The sequence below is a fragment of the Oncorhynchus keta genome, chromosome 21, assembly GCF_023373465.1.
Source record: "Oncorhynchus keta strain PuntledgeMale-10-30-2019 chromosome 21, Oket_V2, whole genome shotgun sequence".
Classification (NCBI taxonomy): Eukaryota; Metazoa; Chordata; class Actinopteri; order Salmoniformes; family Salmonidae; genus Oncorhynchus; species Oncorhynchus keta.
In genome coordinates this window covers 13,908,602-13,927,829 of record NC_068441.1, presented here as the reverse complement: position 1 = coordinate 13,927,829, position 19,228 = coordinate 13,908,602, and the positions used below count along the sequence as shown (strand labels likewise).

Sequence of the window (19,228 nt, the reverse complement as noted above, 5' to 3'; positions counted from 1 at the left end):
AGAAAGTACAGAGTAAAGTCTGAATACTAAATGTGATAGTTTTTTATTTTGAATACATTTGCAAAAAATAAAATAAAAACTGTTTTTGCATTTTCATTATGGGGTATTTTGTGTGGATTGATGAAGAAAAAGTATTATTATTTTAAGAAATTTTAGATTAAGGCTGTAACGGAAAAGTAAAGTGGTCCGAATACCTTCTGAATACACTGTGTATGGGAGGATGTATAATGCCAGGCATATTTAACAGTCAGGCGATTGATTATGGACCAAATTAAATTGGAGTTTCCTCTCTCCTCAATTTTCTTAGACAATTAGGTTAAGGCAAGGGCTGTTTCCTCTTCTCTGCTGCCTCCGCCACATTGTTCTCAGTCCAATATGATGGTTAACGTTGCTGCTATTATGCACATAGTAATACAGGGAAAGGCGCCAATTCTATGGCGGACTGATGAATATGTTTCAGAACCGCGGACAGCGGCCGTATCCAATGTGGGAGAAGGTGAATTTGTTATAGAGTGATATTAGATTTATTAGTGTTGCACCATTATTTTTACATAATATAACCATATACAACTCCAACATCACGTCTTAGAGCAGGGCGTGTGCAATTCCAGTCCTCGAGGGCCTGATTGTGGTCACAGTTTTGCCCCAGTTGATTAATCAGCTGTGTTTGATAGGGATGGAGAAAAATGTGACACCAATCAGGCCCTCGAGGACTGGAGTTGCCCACCCCTGTCTTAGAGTGACGGACTGTGACATCCCGTAGCCTCCGCAATGGATTAGTCCACAGAGACAGGCGCGAATTAGACAGGTGTCTTGTGCACCATGCGGCTGCTCATCTAAATAAATCTTAGTCGACCAATAGCCTACCGACCAAGCAATCGACCAGTCAACTAAATGGGGTCAGCCTTAAAACAAACACCCACACATTCACAAATGCAATCTTTGATTTTACACTGCTGCCACTCACGGTTTATTATCTATGCATAGTAACTTTATCCCTACCTACTGTACATGTACAAATTAACTCAATTAACTTGTACGCCCGCACATTAACTCAGTACCGGTACCCCCTGCATATAGCCTCCACATTGACTCAGTACCGGTACCCCCCGCATATAGCCTCCACATTGACTCAGTACCGGTACCCCCTGCATATAGCCTCCACATTGACTCAGTACCGGTAACCCCCCGCATATAGCCTCCACATTGACTCAGTACCGGTACCCCCTGCATATAGCCTCCACATTGACTCAGTACCGGTACCCCCCGCATATAGCCTCCACATTGACTCAGTACCGGTACCCCCCGCATATAGCCTCCACATTGACTCAGTACCGGTACCCCCCGCATATAGCCTCCACATTGACTCAGTACCGGTACCCCCTGCATATAGCCTCCACATTGACTCAGTACCGGTACCCCCCGCATATAGCCTCCACATTGACTCAGTACCGGTACTTCCTGCATACAGCCTCCACATTGACCCAGTACCGGTACCCCCTGCATATAGCCTCCACATTGACTCAGTATCGGTACTCCCTGCATACAGCCTCCACATTGACTCAGTATCGGTACCCCCTGCATATAGCCTCCACATTGACTCAGCATCGGTACCCCCTGCATATAGCCTCCACATTGACTCAGTATCGGTAGTCCCTGCATACAGCCTCCACATTGACTCAGTATCGGTAGTCCCTGCATACAGCCTCCACATTGACTCAGTATCGGTAGTCCCTGCATACAGCCTCCACATTGACTCAGTATCGGTACCCCCTGCATATAGCCTCCACATTGACTCAGTATCGGTACCCCCTGCATATAGCCTCCACATTGACTCAGTATCGGTACTCCCTGCATACAGCCTCCACATTGACTCAGTATCGGTACTCCCTGCATACAGCCTCCACATTGACCCAGTACCGGTACCCCCTGCATATAGCCTCCACATTGACTCAGTATCGGTACTCCCTGCATACAGCCTCCACATTGACTCAGTATCGGTACCCCCTGCATATAGCCTCCACATTGACTCAGTATCGGTAGTCCCTGCATACAGCCTCCACATTGACTCAGTATCGGTAGTCCCTGCATACAGCCTCCACATTGACTCAGTATCGGTAGTCCCTGCATACAGCCTCCACATTGACTCAGTATCGGTACCCCCTGCATATAGCCTCCACATTGACTCAGCATCGGTACCCCCTGCATATAGCCTCCACATTGACTCAGTATCGGTAGTCCCTGCATACAGCCTCCACATTGACTCAGTATCGGTAGTCCCTGCATACAGCCTCCACATTGACTCAGTATCGGTAGTCCCTGCATACAGCCTCCACATTGACCCAGTACCGGTACCCCCTGCATATAGCCTCCACATTGACTCAGTATCGGTACTCCCTGCATACAGCCTCCACATTGACTCAGTATCGGTACCCCCTGCATATAGCCTCCACATTGACTCAGCATCGGTACCCCCTGCATATAGCCTCCACATTGACTCAGTATCGGTAGTCCCTGCATACAGCCTCCACATTGACTCAGTATCGGTACTCCCTGCATACAGCCTCCACATTGACTCAGTATCGGTACCCCCTGCATATAGCCTCCACATTGACTCAGTATCGGTAGTCCCTGCATACAGCCTCCACATTGACTCAGTATCGGTAGTCCCTGCATACAGCCTCCACATTGACTCAGTATCGGTAGTCCCTGCATACAGCCTCCACATTGACCCAGTACCGGTACCCCCTGCATATAGCCTCCACATTGACTCAGTATCGGTACTCCCTGCATACAGCCTCCACATTGACTCAGTATCGGTACCCCCTGCATATAGCCTCCACATTGACTCAGTATCGGTAGTCCCTGCATACAGCCTCCACATTGACTCAGTATCGGTACCCCCTGCATATAGCCTCCACATTGACTCAGTATCGGTACCCCCTGCATATAGCCTCCACATTGACTCAGTATCGGTAGTCCCTGCATACAGCCTCCACATTGACTCAGTATCGGTAGTCCCTGCATACAGCCTCCACATTGACTCAGTATCGGTACTCCCTGCATACAGCCTCCACATTGACTCAGTATCGGTACCCCCTGCATATAGCCTCCACATTGACTCAGTATCGGTACCCCCTGCATATAGCCTCCACATTGACTCAGTATCGGTACCCCCTGCACATAGCCTCCACATTGACTCAGTATCGGTACCCCCTGCATAGAGCCTCATTATTGTTTTTGTATAGTGTTACTTTAAAAAAAAACTTTATTCAGTAAAAATGTTCTTAACTCTGTTTTCTTAAAACGGCATTGTTGGTTTAGGACTCGTAAGTAAGCATTTCACGGTACGGTACCTGTTGTATCCGGCATATGTGACAAATAAAACGTGATTTAAAAAAAATAAACCAGTCATACTGGGAGACCGTTAACCCTTCAGGGCCTGGTAGCGTACCGTTGACAGTAAGGCGGGCCTTGGTGGAGTAGGAGGAGCCAAAGTGGTTGGTGATGATGCACTGGTATCGGCCCTCGTGGGCGAAGGTCACATGACGCAGGTGCAAAATGGTGGTGTACTCCATCACCGCCCCGTGGTTAGCGCGCAGGTGGGCGAAGTTCTCCACCTCAGCATGACGGAGCAGCTCCTGGTCTTTGCGCCAGGCGAAGGTCATAGGTGAGCTGCTGCTGCTGGCTGCCGTGCACGTGAGGCGCACGTCACTACCCAGAACCGTCACTGTGGTCTCTGGCTGCAACGTGATCTGGGGCTTAGGCAGGTCATCTACAGGAGAGAGAGAGACGGAGGGAGAGAGAGAGACGGAGGGAGTGGAGAGACGGAGGGAGTGGAGAGACGGAGGGAGTGGAGAGACGGAGGGAGTGGAGAGACGGAGGGAGTGGAGAGACGGAGGGAGTGGAGAGACGGAGGGAGTGGAGAGACGGAGGGAGTGGAGAGACGGAGGGAGTGGAGAGACGGAGGGAGTGGAGAGACGGAGGGAGTGGAGAGACGGAGGGAGTGGAGAGACGGAGGGAGTGGAGAGACGGAGGGAGTGGAGAGACGGAGGGAGTGGAGAGACGGAGGGAGTGGAGAGACGGAGGGAGTGGAGAGACGGAGGGAGTGGAGAGACGAGGGAGTGGAGAGACGGAGGGAGTGGAGAGACGGAGGGGAGTGGAGAGACGGAGGGAGTGGAGAGACGGAGGGAGTGGAGAGACGGAGGGAGTGGAGAGACGGAGGGAGTGGAGAGACGGAGGGAGTGGAGAGACGGAGGGAGTGGAGAGACGAAGGGAGTGGAGAGACGGAGGGAGTGGAGAGACGGAGGGAGTGGAGAGACGGAGGGAGTGGAGAGACGGAGGGAGTGGAGAGACGGAGGGAGTGGAGAGACGGAGGGAGTGGAGAGACGGAGGGAGGAGAGACGGAGGGAGTGGAGAGACGGAGGGAGTGGAGAGACGGAGGGAGTGGAGAGACGGAGGGAGTGGAGAGACGGAGGGAGTGGAGAGACGGAGGGAGTGGAGAGACGGAGGGAGTGGAGAGACGGAGGGAGTGGAGAGACGGAGGGAGTGGAGAGACGGAGGGAAGACAAGAAAATGAGATAAAACATTTGGTTACAAAGAATAATGCTTATCTCAGTGACAGAAGATATATACACAAAAGTCTAGTTTAAACACAAACACACAAATATAAAGACAAACAAGGATTAGCACATCGCAGCTCAAACAAAGACGCACTACATCAAGACATTTAAGGAAAATCACACAAACAAATACACGCATATACTGTAAACACCCTGAACTGGAATCTAAAACACAATCTGGTCTTAGCTGCTGCCTGCACTGTGTCAGACAGAAAGCAACTGTACACCCCCCACCCTCCCCCCCACTACTCACCACAGACAAATCTCTCTGGTGGAGCCTGGAAGACACTAGTACCCTTCAGGATTTCGGGGTGGACACAGGTAGCCTCTACGCCAGTCTGTAGCCCCCGGGTCATCAGCCACTCAGGGAACCAGTTGAGCTGACAGTCACACAGGAAACTGTCACTCTGGATGAGCCTGGGAGAGGAGGGACACTGTTAGGGCTAACGACTTCTATTCACTCTCTTTTATAGACTAGCTTTGATCTGTACATAATTCACTTATTCCATGAGTGCAACTGTAAGGTGTATTCATCATTGCGGACTCACAGGTTCCTGAGGCTCCTCATCTTGCTGAAGGCCTCTGGCTGGATGGAGCGTATGGCGTTCTCTCCCAGGTTCCTGTGGTGACATTAAACAGAGGGCTGCCCGTCAGCACTGACAGAAAGGGGACATTGGTACACACACAGCTGTGTCACGGCCAGCCAGGGATCGACGTGCCTTCATTTATAAGGGCTTATTTTAAACAAGGTGCAAAGATTCAGGCATCACAGACTAAGGATACTCAGCTTTTCAATCACTTTTTTCCTAATGGCCAGAGCCTGTGAAGGGACTTATATAAATTCCATTTACTATACGAAACTGACCATATGCTCAATAACTTTGTTCCCCTGCATCAGGAAAAAAGGCCAAAGTTGAAGCTGCCTCTGTAACGAGAGGGAAGCAGCTGGCCCCACAAACTGCCCGTCTTCTCCTTTTCCAAAGATGCTATTAAATTGCTAGCAGCACTCTCAGGCAGCTACTTTTGGCAGCCGATCTCGGGGTCGCGCAGTGCATTGTGGGATACTCACAGGTGCTCCAGGGCCTCCAGTCCTGAGAAGGCTTTCTTGGCCACTGACTTGATCTTGTTTCCAAACAGAGTTCTGCAATTTCCAAACATGAAGGGCGCCGATAAACGGGAGAGAACATGGGGGAGAGGGAGGGGGGAGAAAAAACAGGCACAGAGAGAGAAAGAGAGAGGATGAATGGGGTAAGGGGAGGGAAGGAGAAGAGGGAGAGAAAGGCACAATTAGTGGGGCTGAATCTGATAAGAGCAGAGGATTGAGGTATTGGAAATCCGAACTGTGTGGAGATTAGGAGGGTGAGGGACTCGGCCCTGCTCTGCTTTTCAAAGACCACTTTTATCTTTATTTGAATTTAATAGCGATGACAGGGGGGCACATGAAAAGCAGGTTGTCTCACTGAGGGACAACACAGCTTGTAGAATAATAAAAGCAGCCTTGTCAAGGCCCGGTTCAAGCAAGGAACACGCAGCATGCCCCCTTCTGGGGGTCTAATCTGGGCCGCTCTTCAAAAGACACCCCTCTCCCCTCCCTCTCCTGCGCTTCCGTCCCTCCAGCCTTCCTCTCCTCTCTCCACCTTCCTTCCCAGGAGAAGCAGGTGGACACAGGAGGCTGGTTCGGAGTTCAGACCCCTGCATCAGAACACTTCAATCCAGTCACGCCTCCTCTACTCTCCCCCTCTATATGGACCCACCGACAATCTACACTGTGCAATGTAAATACAAATCATGTTTCAAAAACAATTGGGAGTGCATCTGTTTGGTAGATGAGCTAAGACTCAAGATGCGTCTTCTTAAATTCTATCCAAAATTGTCCAAGCTGAACATTCTCAGATTCCTGTTGGTAATCAGGTGTTCTTTAGGACAGCCAGGGACCCAGGGTCTTGGGGGGCCTCCAGGCAGATGACTGGTCATGGACAGGACCTGTCAACTCCTGACAGAGATGTCACACCTCTGCTCAGCCCTCTACTGACCACCACATCAGCCAGAGCCCCATGGTTCTAGACCCTACACAGGGAGATGGGCTGAACAGACCTCAGTACAGAGGAGAACAACACCTCACTGGAAGTCATTGTATTTCCATCAAACTTATCTTCTCTTATTTCCAACATCATTTTGCACATATAGCCATTTACATGGCCTTTCCTTCCAATCACATTCTATTCAAGTAATCACATTCTGGAAATAAAAACAATACTAGAATGATATCACCTCAACATACAGTGCCTTGCGAAAGTATTCGGCCCCCTTGAACTTTGCGACCTTTTGCCACATTTCAGGCTTCAAACATAAATATATAAAACAATTTTTTTGTGAAGAATCAACAACAAGTGGAACACAATCATAAAGTGGAACGACATTTATTGGATATTTAAAAAAATAAAAAAAAATAAAAAACTGAAAAATTGGGCGTGCAAAATTATTCAGCCCCTTTACTTTCAGTGCAGCAAACTCTCTCCAGAAGTTCAGTGAGGATCTCTGAATGATCCAATGTTGACCTAAATGACTAATGATGATAAATACAATCCACCTGTGTGTAATCAAACCTCCGTATAAATGCACCTGCACTGTGATAGTCTCAGAGGTCCGTTAAAAGCGCAGAGAGCATCATGAAGAACAAGGAACACACCAGGCAGGTCCGAGATACTGTTGTGAAGAAGTTTAAAGCCGGATTTGGATACAGAAAGTTTTCCCAAGCTTTAAACATCCCAAGGAGCACTGTGCAAGCGATAATATTGAAATGGAAGGAGTATCAGACCACTGAAAATCTACCAAGACCTGGCCGTCCCTCTAAACTTTCAGCTCATACAAGGAGAAGACTGATCAGAGATGCAGCCAAGAGGCCCATGATCACTCTGGATGAACTGCAGAGATCTACAGCTGAGGTGGGAGACTCTGTCCATAGGACAACAATCAGTCGTATATTGCACAAATCTGGCCTTTATGGAAGAGTGGCAAGAAGAAAGCCATTTCTTCAAGATATCCATAAAAAGTGTTGTTTAAAGTTTACCACAAGCCACCTGGGAGACACACCAAACATGTGGAAGAAGGTGCTCTGGTCAGATGAAACCAAAATTGAACTTTTTGGCAACAATGCAAAACGTTATGTTTGGCATAAAAGCATCACAGCTCATCACCCTGAACACATCATCCCCACTGTCAAACATGGTGGTGGCAGCATCATGGTTTGGGCCTGCTTTTCTTCAGCAGGGACAGGGAAGATGGTTAAAATTGATGGGAAGATGGATGGAGCCAAATACAGGACCACTCTGGAAGAAAACCTGATGGAGTCTGCAAAAGACCTGAGACTGGGACGGAGATTTGTCTTCCAACAAGACAATGATCCAAAACATAAAGCAAAATCTACAATGGAATGGTTCAAAAATAAACATATCCAGGTGTTAGAATGGCCAAGTCAAAGTCCAGACCTGAATGCAATCGAAAATCTGTGGAAAGAACTGAAAACTGCTGTTCACAAATGCTCTCCATCCAACCTCACTGAGCTCGAGCTGTTTTGCAAGGAGGAATGGGAAAAAATTTCAGTCTCTCGATGTGCAAAACTGATAGAGACATACCCCAAGCGACTTACAGCTGTAATCGCAGCAAAAGGTGGCGCTACAAAGTATTAATTTTGCACGCCCAATTGTTCAGTTTTTGATTTGTTAAAAAAGTTTGAAATATCCAATAAATGTCGTTCCACTTCATGATTGTGTCCCACTTGTTGTTGATTCTTCACAAAAAAAGACAGTTTTATATCTTTATGTTTGAAGCCTGAAATGTGGCAAAAGGTTGCAAAGTTCAAGGGGGCTGAATACTTTCGCAAGGCACTGTATCTACATTCAATACAGTCATATATTTTACCTCCTAAAACAAAAATGGGAAAATAGTGGTTGTTGTGAGAGCACAAGTTAACCTAGAACAATCTTAGAGCACAAGTTCTCCCATGTGGGGATCCTCACAATCCGATTTGGGAGGGACATATTGCGTGTGGAGGACACGGATGTCCCTCCCCCTCTCTCTTTCTCTGTGTTTTTTTCCCAAGGTTGGTGAGTGTTGTTTTCCGGTGGGATGGAGGGATTGTGCCAGCGTTGGGCTGCGGAAGGACGCTCCACTACACCACTGGACAAAAGGGGCGGAGAGACGGGCCAATGTGGTGTTTGATGTTGATGACCGCGCCCGCCCCCCAATTTCACCCTCTCTCAGTCCCTAACAACAGGCAGGCAGGGCCGTGGAGCAGAGAGAGAGGAGCAGGGCTAGAGACGGAAAGACCTGCTGAGGATCGTCCCCAGCAGGCCAATAGAAAAGCCCTTTCAATAGGCTAGCACTCACACAGGGAACAGCCTTGGTTGGACACCAGCTCTTACATAGGATTGTTTAGGCCCCAGTATGTTAGGACTCTTATGTTTATGGTGGTTGAGTTTCTTCATCCTTTAACTAACATTTGACATTGAGTCTAGATGCTGTGATTAAAAGGTTACACGAGAGATCCAAACAAATTGACATAGTTTAACCAACAAGTGAAGGCAGTTCAACTCCCACCAACAGACAACCTCTGAAGTTGGACACAATAGCAGTTTAGAGTTTGGTAAACCGAGATGAAAACCAGATTCAGGCTTGTTTCAAGTTTCAAGCCAATTGCCGATAGAATGTCAATCTGCAAACTTCATGAAAAAGCCTAATAAAACTCAGAGCAGCTCTTAAAGTCATCTCTCAGTGTTATACTTCCAAATGACGTGTGGGGCCCGGAGGGTAGCGATAGAATGGAGCTGGTCCTGTCTGAAGCCAGGTCTGGGAGAACTCGATATAGACTATAGGCAGTGGACAGGCCTCAGAAGGGAACTATGGAATTGCAGTAGAAACCCCTTCACTCTGGACTGAAGGAGCTGTCCACAGAGCTGCATACAATCCCCTACCAGTGGCAGGTCAGCCTGCTCAAAGGGACCGATTCTGGGCAGAGGGGAGAGGGGGAAGAGGAGATGAGAGAAGGAGGGGGGATACTCACAGCTTGTTGAGGCTGTCCAGTCCAGAGAAGGCCCCATTGGTGTCCTCTATTGTGCCTGAGATGTCATTATGGTCCAGCTCCCTGTAGAGAGAGAAAAAAGAAGGGATAAGGAAGATAGAGGAGGAGGAGGAGAGCAAAACAGGCCTGCCAGAGCTGAAGCACTGTGTAGCCTTGGCAGAGATGGGGCTGGAAGTCACGGGTTACCCCTCCAACCCCCCCAAACCCTCTGCACCTGGTCTAAAGACCTCGCCTCTCTCCTGCTCTGCTCTGCCAGCCAAGCACATTCTTTCCTTTGTGAAGAGGGAGGTGAAGGCACAAAACGCAGGCAGAATCATGTATAATTCATGACAGCATGGAGAGATTGGCGGGCACACATTGCCTTTGGATACAGACAGTCAGCGCCTGAGTGTGGTGGCAGGTATGGCAGTCCCAACACAGACTCAGAGCCTAATGAGTATGAAGAAAGACCTTAGTCATGCCCACGCTGAGCCAGAAAGAGACTCAATAAAACAACAGCTTTCACTTCGAGTCCACCGGGAAGTTTCCAAACACATGTTGAATGCAATTAATTAGCTTTCCTGACACGCTACCTCGAACGGCTGAAGTCATCTGGGCCTAAGGACCCGTTTGAATAATAATTTAAAACAAAAAAAACAACAGCCGAACAAAGACATGAGTCGCCGCTCTATCGCATGCTTTGTTCCCTGTGCCGACTTTCTTTCAAACTCTGAGAATCCTGTGAGTCTGATGGTCACCCACAGCCCCTCCCAACCTCTCCACCCTTCCCTAATCCCCTTCGGTTCCTTTTCCTCCATGGCTGGACTCGGCTGCCAATTTACTATTCTTTCTGGCTGGCTGAGCGTGAAAGGCCGGTGCCTTCTTAATGCAGGCAGTGGCCGCGGGCCCCTGAGGACTGACCCCCCGGCTGAAAGGCTCGACGTTTCTGGGCATTCACACCCACCGCGAACCTCCAGCCCCACGCCTCTACGGCCAGCAGCGCTACCCAATTAAAGCTGCCTCGGCTCCCTTACAGCCAGGGCCCGCGCCTACCCAGCGCTTCACTGATTAGATTAGACCTGCCTCCGAAAGAGAGGGAAGGAGAGCGAAGAAGAAATGGAGTGAGCATAATGGGAAGAGGAAGTAAAAAGAAGACTGCAAAAAAAGGGGGAAAAGGATGGGTGGAAAGGGTACGAACAAAGCAACCAAGTAAGAAAGGAAAGAAAGAGACCAAGAAAGAGACCAAGAAAGAAAGGAAGAAAGAAACAGCGTCTGAGAGAGGGGAGCCAAACAGAGGGCCTCTCACACAGCTGAACCCCCTCCCCCCAGCCCAATGCTCCCTCTGCACCAGCAGAGAAAGGCCTGCATATGCCTTGGCTTGTCACCCCACTGTGAGAAAGCAAAGGCCCGACTCTTTTCTCTGACTCTCTGGGAAGATCCCGGGCCAAAAAGACGTTAGTAGAAGGCCTTCGCTTTCAGGAAGCCTCTCTTTCCGCCTGTTCAAAGTCTGTATAGAGGGTGGGGGGGAAAGAAGTCACTCTCCCATACTGCTTTTCACTGCTCCGTTTAAAAAAAGGCAAGAATCTCCAGGGAGACAAATGACAGGGAACACATGTGCATCCAATATCGATGGGAACCAACGGCCAAACAAAGAGGGAAGACGAAAACAGACGCACCAAAATAAAAGTTCTCACAGACTAAAACCGTGACAATAGTGACGCATGCACACCTGGTAAACAGATACACATTAATATTACATGGACACAAACTAGATCTGTTTTGAAGCAGTGGTCTAAAAACCAAACAGCAGCTAACCTCACTTTCTGAATGGCTCCTGAGGGGCTTAATGAAGCTATATTGAATATTGAATCCACATTAATACATTTGCAGATGCCAATATTGTATTGTTCTTAAATGAGTCACATAAGATAAGTCTACAGTGTGGAACCATAGGTGTGTGTGCTCCGGGAGCAGTCAGGAGGAGGACTTACAGGAGGCGCAGGGCCTTGAGGCCTCTGAAGGCCCCCTCGGTGATGTGGCTGATGGCGTTGTGCCCCAGACGGAGGGTGTGGAGATCCCCCAGCACCGCCAGGCTGCCCTCATCCAGACGACTCAGGTTGTTGTAGGACAGATTCCTGCAGGAGGAGAGGAGTGCGAGATACATACAGTATAAGGCTTGGACCCAGAAGGACAAGTTGGCACAGCACGGTAACCTAACCTACCCGACGTCATTATTCTCTACTTTATATAGCTTTATTCAATGTCTTTGTGCCTCTGGATGTATTTTTCCACTGTGGCGTCAGCTCAATATCTGTTCATCCACAGCAGTTTCCTATCATGCTTGATAAGGAGTCAGGACACAAACCATTTAAAATGCATGTACATTTCCGGTTGGACAAATGGACACTTCTCAAGGCATCTTTTCCCAGAGTTATGGTCTTGTCTAAGTAGGTACACGCCGTGTCAGTGGTGATAAATATGTCTTGTTTATCAGGGAGCGTGTTCAAATGGTCTGTTGTGTGAGTGGCTGGGCTTCGCCTCTCTGAGGGGGGCCAGGGTGGTCAGTCTCTGTGATGCCCCGTCAGGCAGGCTGCAGTCTCATCCGGAATGTAATAACCTGTAGGTCATAAAGACGGCTTCTCTGCTTCACCAGAGGGCTAACCGAGCCACTATCCTCCGGTATCCTTCTGATATCACAGTCATCATGGCCCCGCTAATAAAATCATATAACCCCGGTCTCGCACTGAGTGCAGTGAGTCGGCAACACAGATACACAGAGCAATCTGTCTCTCTCACACACACAGTGACACAGTGCGCAGACACACAGGAGCCTGACAGACAGCCTTATGGTACAGTTAGCGACGCCTGATCAGAGCGGAGCTCTACAGTAGTACAGTGGTTAAAGTATGTCAACCAACCACAGGTTGCCGTAGTAATAATATCTCCTTCATTAGACAGGGATATCCCCCTGCAATTACCCTGTATCCATACCAACAGAGGGTTGCGTGCTCTTCACCAACCTGACTGAGAGATGGGAACACAGAGAGGGCTTAAGTACTGTCAATCCTACCGCTTATTATGGGATAAACAGGCTTATCATGTGGTATTGAACGCTACGCGACTCATGTAGCTCTGGTGAAGGTAAGCGGAGGGGCGCGACGGGGAACAGATTCAGGTATAGGTTGTGGTAAGGGAACAACGAGATGAGACGGGAGGTTGATGGTTGTGGGTAAGACCTTGTGGTCCGGAGCTGAAGGCCAGGGGATGAACAGTGTAGTTTGTTTCTCAGTGGCTGGGGATGAGGTAGGGCTGGTTGCTATAGTTACAAGGGTTGGGAGGTTTTTGCTGCTTTGGTTTTAGGTGTTGGGAGGTTTTTAGTGCTCTGGTTAACCTGGGTTTGGAGGTTTCTGACATGCCACTCAGAATACTCACAGTTCCCGTAGCCTTTGGCAGAACCTCCAACCATCTGGGTTGATGTGGGAGATGGAATTGTTGCTGAGGAAGAGCTGCAGCAAAGAGGACAGGCCGTACAGGGAGCCACTGTTCACTTCCCTCAGGCTGTTGTAGTCCAGGTGACTGCAGGGGAGGAGTTGGTCACATAAACAGGTTCAGACTAGGCATTAGGGGTAATGTAGTTTGGTATCAAACAAGAGTAAGGACATTACAGGTTGTCCAATCACATTTTTATAGTTCAGCTCATAAGAAGAGCATAGAGTTGCTTGTGAAACAACTGTTAAGAGTGGAAACTCCTATGAGTGGAGAGGGAGAAAGTGGTCTTACAAGTTCTTGAGTGCAACTGATCTGAATTAGTCCTCAAGGCTAGGCAGGGAGTTAGGAGCCGTATGTTTGTATGTTACTTACAGCACTTTCATCTTGGCCAGGCCCCAGAAGGCTCCGTCGGTGAGCTTGCTGATGTTGTTCCTCTGCAGCTTGAGGACCTCCAGACTGGCCAGGCCCTGGAAGGTCAGCCCCTCCACCTGCCTCACGCGGTTCCTGTTCAGCTCACTGGAGGACAGGACAACACAGCAAGGAGTTAGAGAGAGAGATGCAATGATGAGCAGAAAAACGAGAGAGAGAGAGAGAGATGCAATGATGAGCAGAGAAACGAGAGAGATGCAATGATGAGCAGAAAAACGAGAGAGAGAGAGAGAGAGAGAGAGAGAGAGAGAGAGAGAGAGAGAGAGAGAGAGAGAGAGAGAGAGAGAGAGAGAGAGAGAGAGAGAGAGAGAGAGAGAGAGACCTGCGGGTAGGTCACAAAACCCTGAACACCATTCGGCCCCACAAAAACATAAGTGGCATTCCACGGGTGGTATCTATTCCACCTGTGGCCAGCGATGTGTACCCCTGACAGCTGAGGTGAGGGTTTACAGACTAGGGTCACGTTCTGACCTGGGCACCCCAACAAATGATCCCAAACCTTCATTAACCATGCTAGGGTTAACTATAGGAGCACCGAAGTCATCAAAAAAAGTAATACTCAAAACAGCACCGACTTGTAGGGCAGGGAATCTGCATTCACTTCTCAAACTAAAATAGGACTACTTCTGTTGAGAATGGACTGTAAACAGTTAACCTCTCAATGTACTTAGAGTAATCTCACTGGGACACGCAAAGGGGAAAATACAAATGACCCTGCGAGATAAAAATCCCTTTGCCTTCTGTAATCAAAAGACTTCTGCGATAGCTTTGTACCAGTGGATCTGTGCCCCTGGCGTGTGAGCTTTAACATCACAGCCCAGGAGCACAGCTGAACAATAAACATCCACACAGCGTCTTTGTGTGTCCTCCATGTTGCCACAAGCATTCTCAGATACAGTGTCACCGGGAACACCTGTTGGAACAATACCCCCCAGGTAAAACTGGAAGGGCTGTGGAGAGAAGGAAGCAATGTCTACAATGGAGGAGACTCCTGTTACATGTGTCTTTTCTCCCCAGAGTGGGAGTGCTGAGTCATCCCTAGCCCCATGCTGCAGGATGGGTCAGCCCTAGCCCCATGCTGCAGGATGGGTCAGCCCTAGCCCCATGCTGCAGGATGGGTCAGCCCTAGCCCCATGCTGCAGGATGGGTCAGCCCTAGCCCCATGCTGCAGGATGGGTCAGCCCTAGCCCCATGCTGCAGGATGGGTCAGCCCTAGCCCCATGCTGCAGGATGGGTCAGCCCTGGCCCCATGCTGCAGGATGGGTCAGCCCTGGCCCCATGCTGCAGGATGGGTCAGCCCTGGCCCCATGCTGCAGGATGGGTCAGCCCTGGCCCCATGCTGCAGGATGGGTCAGCCCTGGCCCCATGCTGCAGGATGGGTCAGCCCTGGCCCCATGCTGCAGGATGGGTCAGCCCTGGCCCCATGCTGCAGGATGGGTCAGCCCTGGCCCCATGCTGCAGGATGGGTCAGCCCTAGTCAGACCTGGCCCCATGCTGCCGGATGGGTCAGACCTGGCCCCATGCTGCCGGATGGGTCAGACCTGGCCCCATGCTGCCGGATGGGTCAGCCCTAGCCCCATGCTGCAGGATGGGTCAGCCCTGGCCCCATGCTGCAGGATGGGTCAGCCATAGCCCCATGCTGCAGGAGGGGTCAGCCCTGGCCCCATGCTGCAGGATGGGTCAGCCCTGGCCCCATGCTGCAGGATGGGTCAGCCCTGGCCCCATGCTGCAGGATGGGTCAGCCCTAGCCCCATGCTGCAGGATGGGTCAGCCCTAGCCCCATGCTGCAGGATGGGTCAGCCCTAGCCCCATGCTGCAGGATGGGTCAGCCCTAGCCCCATGCTGCAGGATGGGTCAGCCCTAGCCCCATGCTGCAGGATGGGTCAGCCCTAGCCCCATGCTGCAGGATGGGTCAGCCCTAGCCCCATGCTGCAGGATGGGTCAGCCCTAGCCCCATGCTGTAGGGGAGGTGAAGACAATGACAGAGAGCAGGGCTCTGAGAGAGGAGAGAGCTAGACTACCATGGGCACAGGACAGTGGACAAAAATCCGCCATGGTATCAGTCTGATGTTACCAATGCTGCTACACTTTGAGGGGAGAGGTTCACACTCTCCTCAACAAATGGGACTGTGTCAAACGAGTTCGCCGCCATAGATTTTTCCAACTTTCCAATGTTCTTTTCCCTCCAATGTCTGTGTGGTAACTATACACTCTCTCTTTAACAACTGGCCCAGGGTCAATTTTGGTTGTTCTCTCATGGTGGTTGAGGATAAGCTAGAAGGCGAATAGGGAGAGTTTACAAACATGTTTTTCAGTGAGTCGAGAGGTGTCTGTGGGGGTGGTATGGCACAGTACTCACAGTTGGGTGAGCTTGGGCAGCTGGAAGCCTTTGACAGGGACCTGAGAGATGCGGTTCCGGCTCAGTCTCAGAACCTGCAGGGTGGAGGAGAGCTGGTCCAGAGCACCGGCCTCCAGGAACTGTATCTTGTTGTTGCTCAGGTACCTGGAAGACAAAATAGCAAATTGTCAGGGATCCTCAAATGGACAAGAATTAGACCTATCCTGATAACTTTGGCACGGCATTTCTTATTTCCTACAGGAGAAATGTGGAGAGAAGGTTTGACATGAGAGCTAAGAGGATGATCTTACAGGTCTTTGATCTGGAGACCTGCGGGGAAACCTTGAACTCTGACTTCAGTGATGTCATTGTTGCTCAGGTCCAGGGTTTCCACAGAGATCAGGTCTCTCATCCGCCTCCCATCGATGGTGCGGATCTTATTGTGGTGTCTGGAAGAAAACAACAAAACTATACTGAACAAATATATAAACGCAACAATTTCAACGATTTTATGGAGTTACAGTTCATAAGGAAATCAGTCAATTGAAATAAATAAATGAGGCCCTAATCTATGCATTTGACATGGCGGGGCAGGGGCATTGCCACTGGGGAGCCAGGCCCAGCCAATCATAATGTTTTCCCCCCACATATGGGTTTTATTACAAACCAAAATACTCCTTAGACACAGATGATCCTGTGGGCGAAGAAGCTGGATGTGGAGGTCCTGGGTTGGCGTGGTTACACACGGTCTGCTGTTGTGAGGCTGGTTGGACGTACTGCCAAATTCTCTAAAACAACGTTGGAGGCAGCATATGGTAGTGAAATTAAGCTTTTGCCAGAGAATTGAATGTTGTTTTGACATTCCTGCAGTCAGCACGCCAATTGCACGTTCCCTCATAACTTCAGACAGCTGTGGCATTGTGTTGTGTGACAAAACTGCAAAATTTAGAGTGGCCTTTTATTGTCCCTACACAGGGTGCACCTGTGTAATGATCATGCTGTTTAATCAGCTTCTTGATATGCCATACCTGTCAGGTGGATGGATTATCTTAGCAAAGGAGAAATGCTCACTAACAGGGATGTAAACACATTTGTGCACAACATTTTAAATAAATACGCTTTTTGAGCATATGGAACATGTCTGCGATCTGTCATTTCAGCTCACGAAACCAACACTTTACATGTTGCGTTTATATTTTTGTTGGGTATATCTTCAGGGGATAAGATGTGTTCGGACCCTGAGGAGAGGAACACCAGGAGTAGAACAACAAAGCTTCTAGTCTTAACAACCAACTTCAGATGTTTGTTATAGAAGCAGTAGTAAAGCACACACAAACGCTCTTCTCCAAACCCACTCAGGAACAGAGCACACAGAGTATCCCTGCTCCTCTCTAAACTCTCCCAAGGGCCCCTGCGGACTGACATCAACAGCCAAGTCATGGAACACTCTGGATTGATGAGCCAATTATTCTCTCAGAGCACTTGGATAAAAGACAAGTGAGTGAAGTTTTAGCCACTTAAAAATGTATTTAACCTTTATTTAACTAGGCAATACAGTTAAGAACTAATTATTATTGAGTTTGATGAGCCATAGAGGTTAACATTCACTGATACTGATGCTTGGGCTCAAGTAAAGGTAACCAACAGACACCAACCCAACCCTGAGCAACAGACACCAACCCAACCCTGAGCAACAGACACCAATCCAACACTGAGCAACAGACACCAACCCAACCCTGAGCAACAGACACCAACCCAACCCTGAGCAACAGACACCAACCCAACCCTGAGCAACAGACACCAACCCAACCCTGAGCAACAGACACCAACCCAACCCTGAGCAACAGACACCAACCCAACCCTGAGCAACAGACACCAACCCAACCCTGAGCAACAGACACCAACCCAACCCTGAGCAACAGACACCAACCCAACCCTGAGCAACAGACACCAACCCAACCCTGAGCAACAGACACCAACCCAACCCTGAGCAACAGACACCAACCCAACCCTGAGCAACACATGGTCTTACTACAACAAACACAGATCCAAGCAAAGCTTCACCAGAGAGAGAAGGTATTTTTTGTGACTATGATGTTCATGGCTTGTTTATTGGTGTTAAATGTAACCGACTACTTCCAAATCAAATAGAGGAAGACTTGGCTATACGAAAGGACTTACATTTTAAGCACTGTCTAACTCTGTCCCTCCTGACAGTCCAGTTAATCCTGCAGTAGGAGGCCTGAGAAAGAGTTTTTAAAAAGCTCGTTTGTATTTTGGCCTGCTCTATGCTCTGCAGGAATGGTCGGTCACAGTCTCTCTCCACATCTGTGGTTTATTTTGGTGTTGGCTGGAAGGAATGGGAAAAATCCACCTCTGAGCTACAGCCTGCAGACAGACAGATGGACAGGGACAGAGCTGGACAGGAATCCCAGTCACTTCCCCCTGTGTACCTATGCCCAGTACTGGCACAGGGGCAAATAACAAAGACACACACATGTGCATACAGACCTCCCCCGCGCCACACACACACACACACACACACACAACACACACACACACACACACACACACACACACACAAGGATATACACACAGACAGTACACAAAAGACAAAACTCCCACACAGATGTGTATAGACCTACGCACACAAACACGTGAACAGACAGATACAAAACAAAGACAAATCCACACGGACACAGATAGAAAACAGATACAGACTTTTAGGTTGTCCAAATGGTTGACTCTTCCTCAGCCTGCCATTGCAGGCGGAGCCACTGAAGGCCAGTGCTACCCGAGCAGGGATGAAAGCCTGTGCTCAATGACACACATACCACATTAAGGCGGGGCGATATGGCCAAAATGTAATTTCACAATATTTTACGTATTTTAGGCAGTACGACTGTATTTGACGGTATTTTCTCTTTTTTGAATAATACAAGTGGTGCATGACCCCTAGGGTGGAAACATATACATGAGGTGTTTTGAAATGGAACTTTGTCCATTCTGTTTTATACTGTTCAATAAAACGGCAACCAAAAGTTGGAATATAATGGGCACTTTGAATACCGTGTTGTTTGACATGACAACGAATGAAAAAGCCAGGGAAGAGTTATTGTGACAGGGTAGGAACCAAAGTGTTGGTCAGTGTTTTCCAATGGACACTAATTAGTTGCTACATTAAATACCTTCTCTTACTTGATATAGCTTTGATGTGGCTAAAATATGCGCTCTTTCCCCATTCCTCTCTGATTTAGACTATATCTACCGTTGCACAAACAACATGCTAAT

The 19,228-nt window shown here is 49.0% G+C and overlaps 1 protein-coding gene across 1 annotated transcript in view; it reads right to left on the bottom strand.

The window, feature by feature from the left end:
- Positions 1–19,228, bottom strand: part of LOC118400163 (leucine-rich repeats and immunoglobulin-like domains protein 1) — a 52,048-nt gene that overhangs the window by 11,650 nt on the left and 21,170 nt on the right. Inside the window, exons 4-13 of the mRNA XM_052473354.1 lie at positions 16,249–16,386; positions 15,959–16,102; positions 13,543–13,686; positions 13,114–13,257; positions 11,673–11,816; positions 9,685–9,765; positions 5,692–5,763; positions 5,171–5,242; positions 4,876–5,039; positions 3,455–3,775 (exon numbers count right to left, since the gene is read on the bottom strand). Coding sequence (XP_052329314.1) covers positions 3,455–3,775; positions 4,876–5,039; positions 5,171–5,242; positions 5,692–5,763; positions 9,685–9,765; positions 11,673–11,816; positions 13,114–13,257; positions 13,543–13,686; positions 15,959–16,102; positions 16,249–16,386 — 1,424 coding nt within the window. The remainder of the gene's footprint in view (positions 1–3,454; positions 3,776–4,875; positions 5,040–5,170; positions 5,243–5,691; positions 5,764–9,684; positions 9,766–11,672; positions 11,817–13,113; positions 13,258–13,542; positions 13,687–15,958; positions 16,103–16,248; positions 16,387–19,228) is intronic.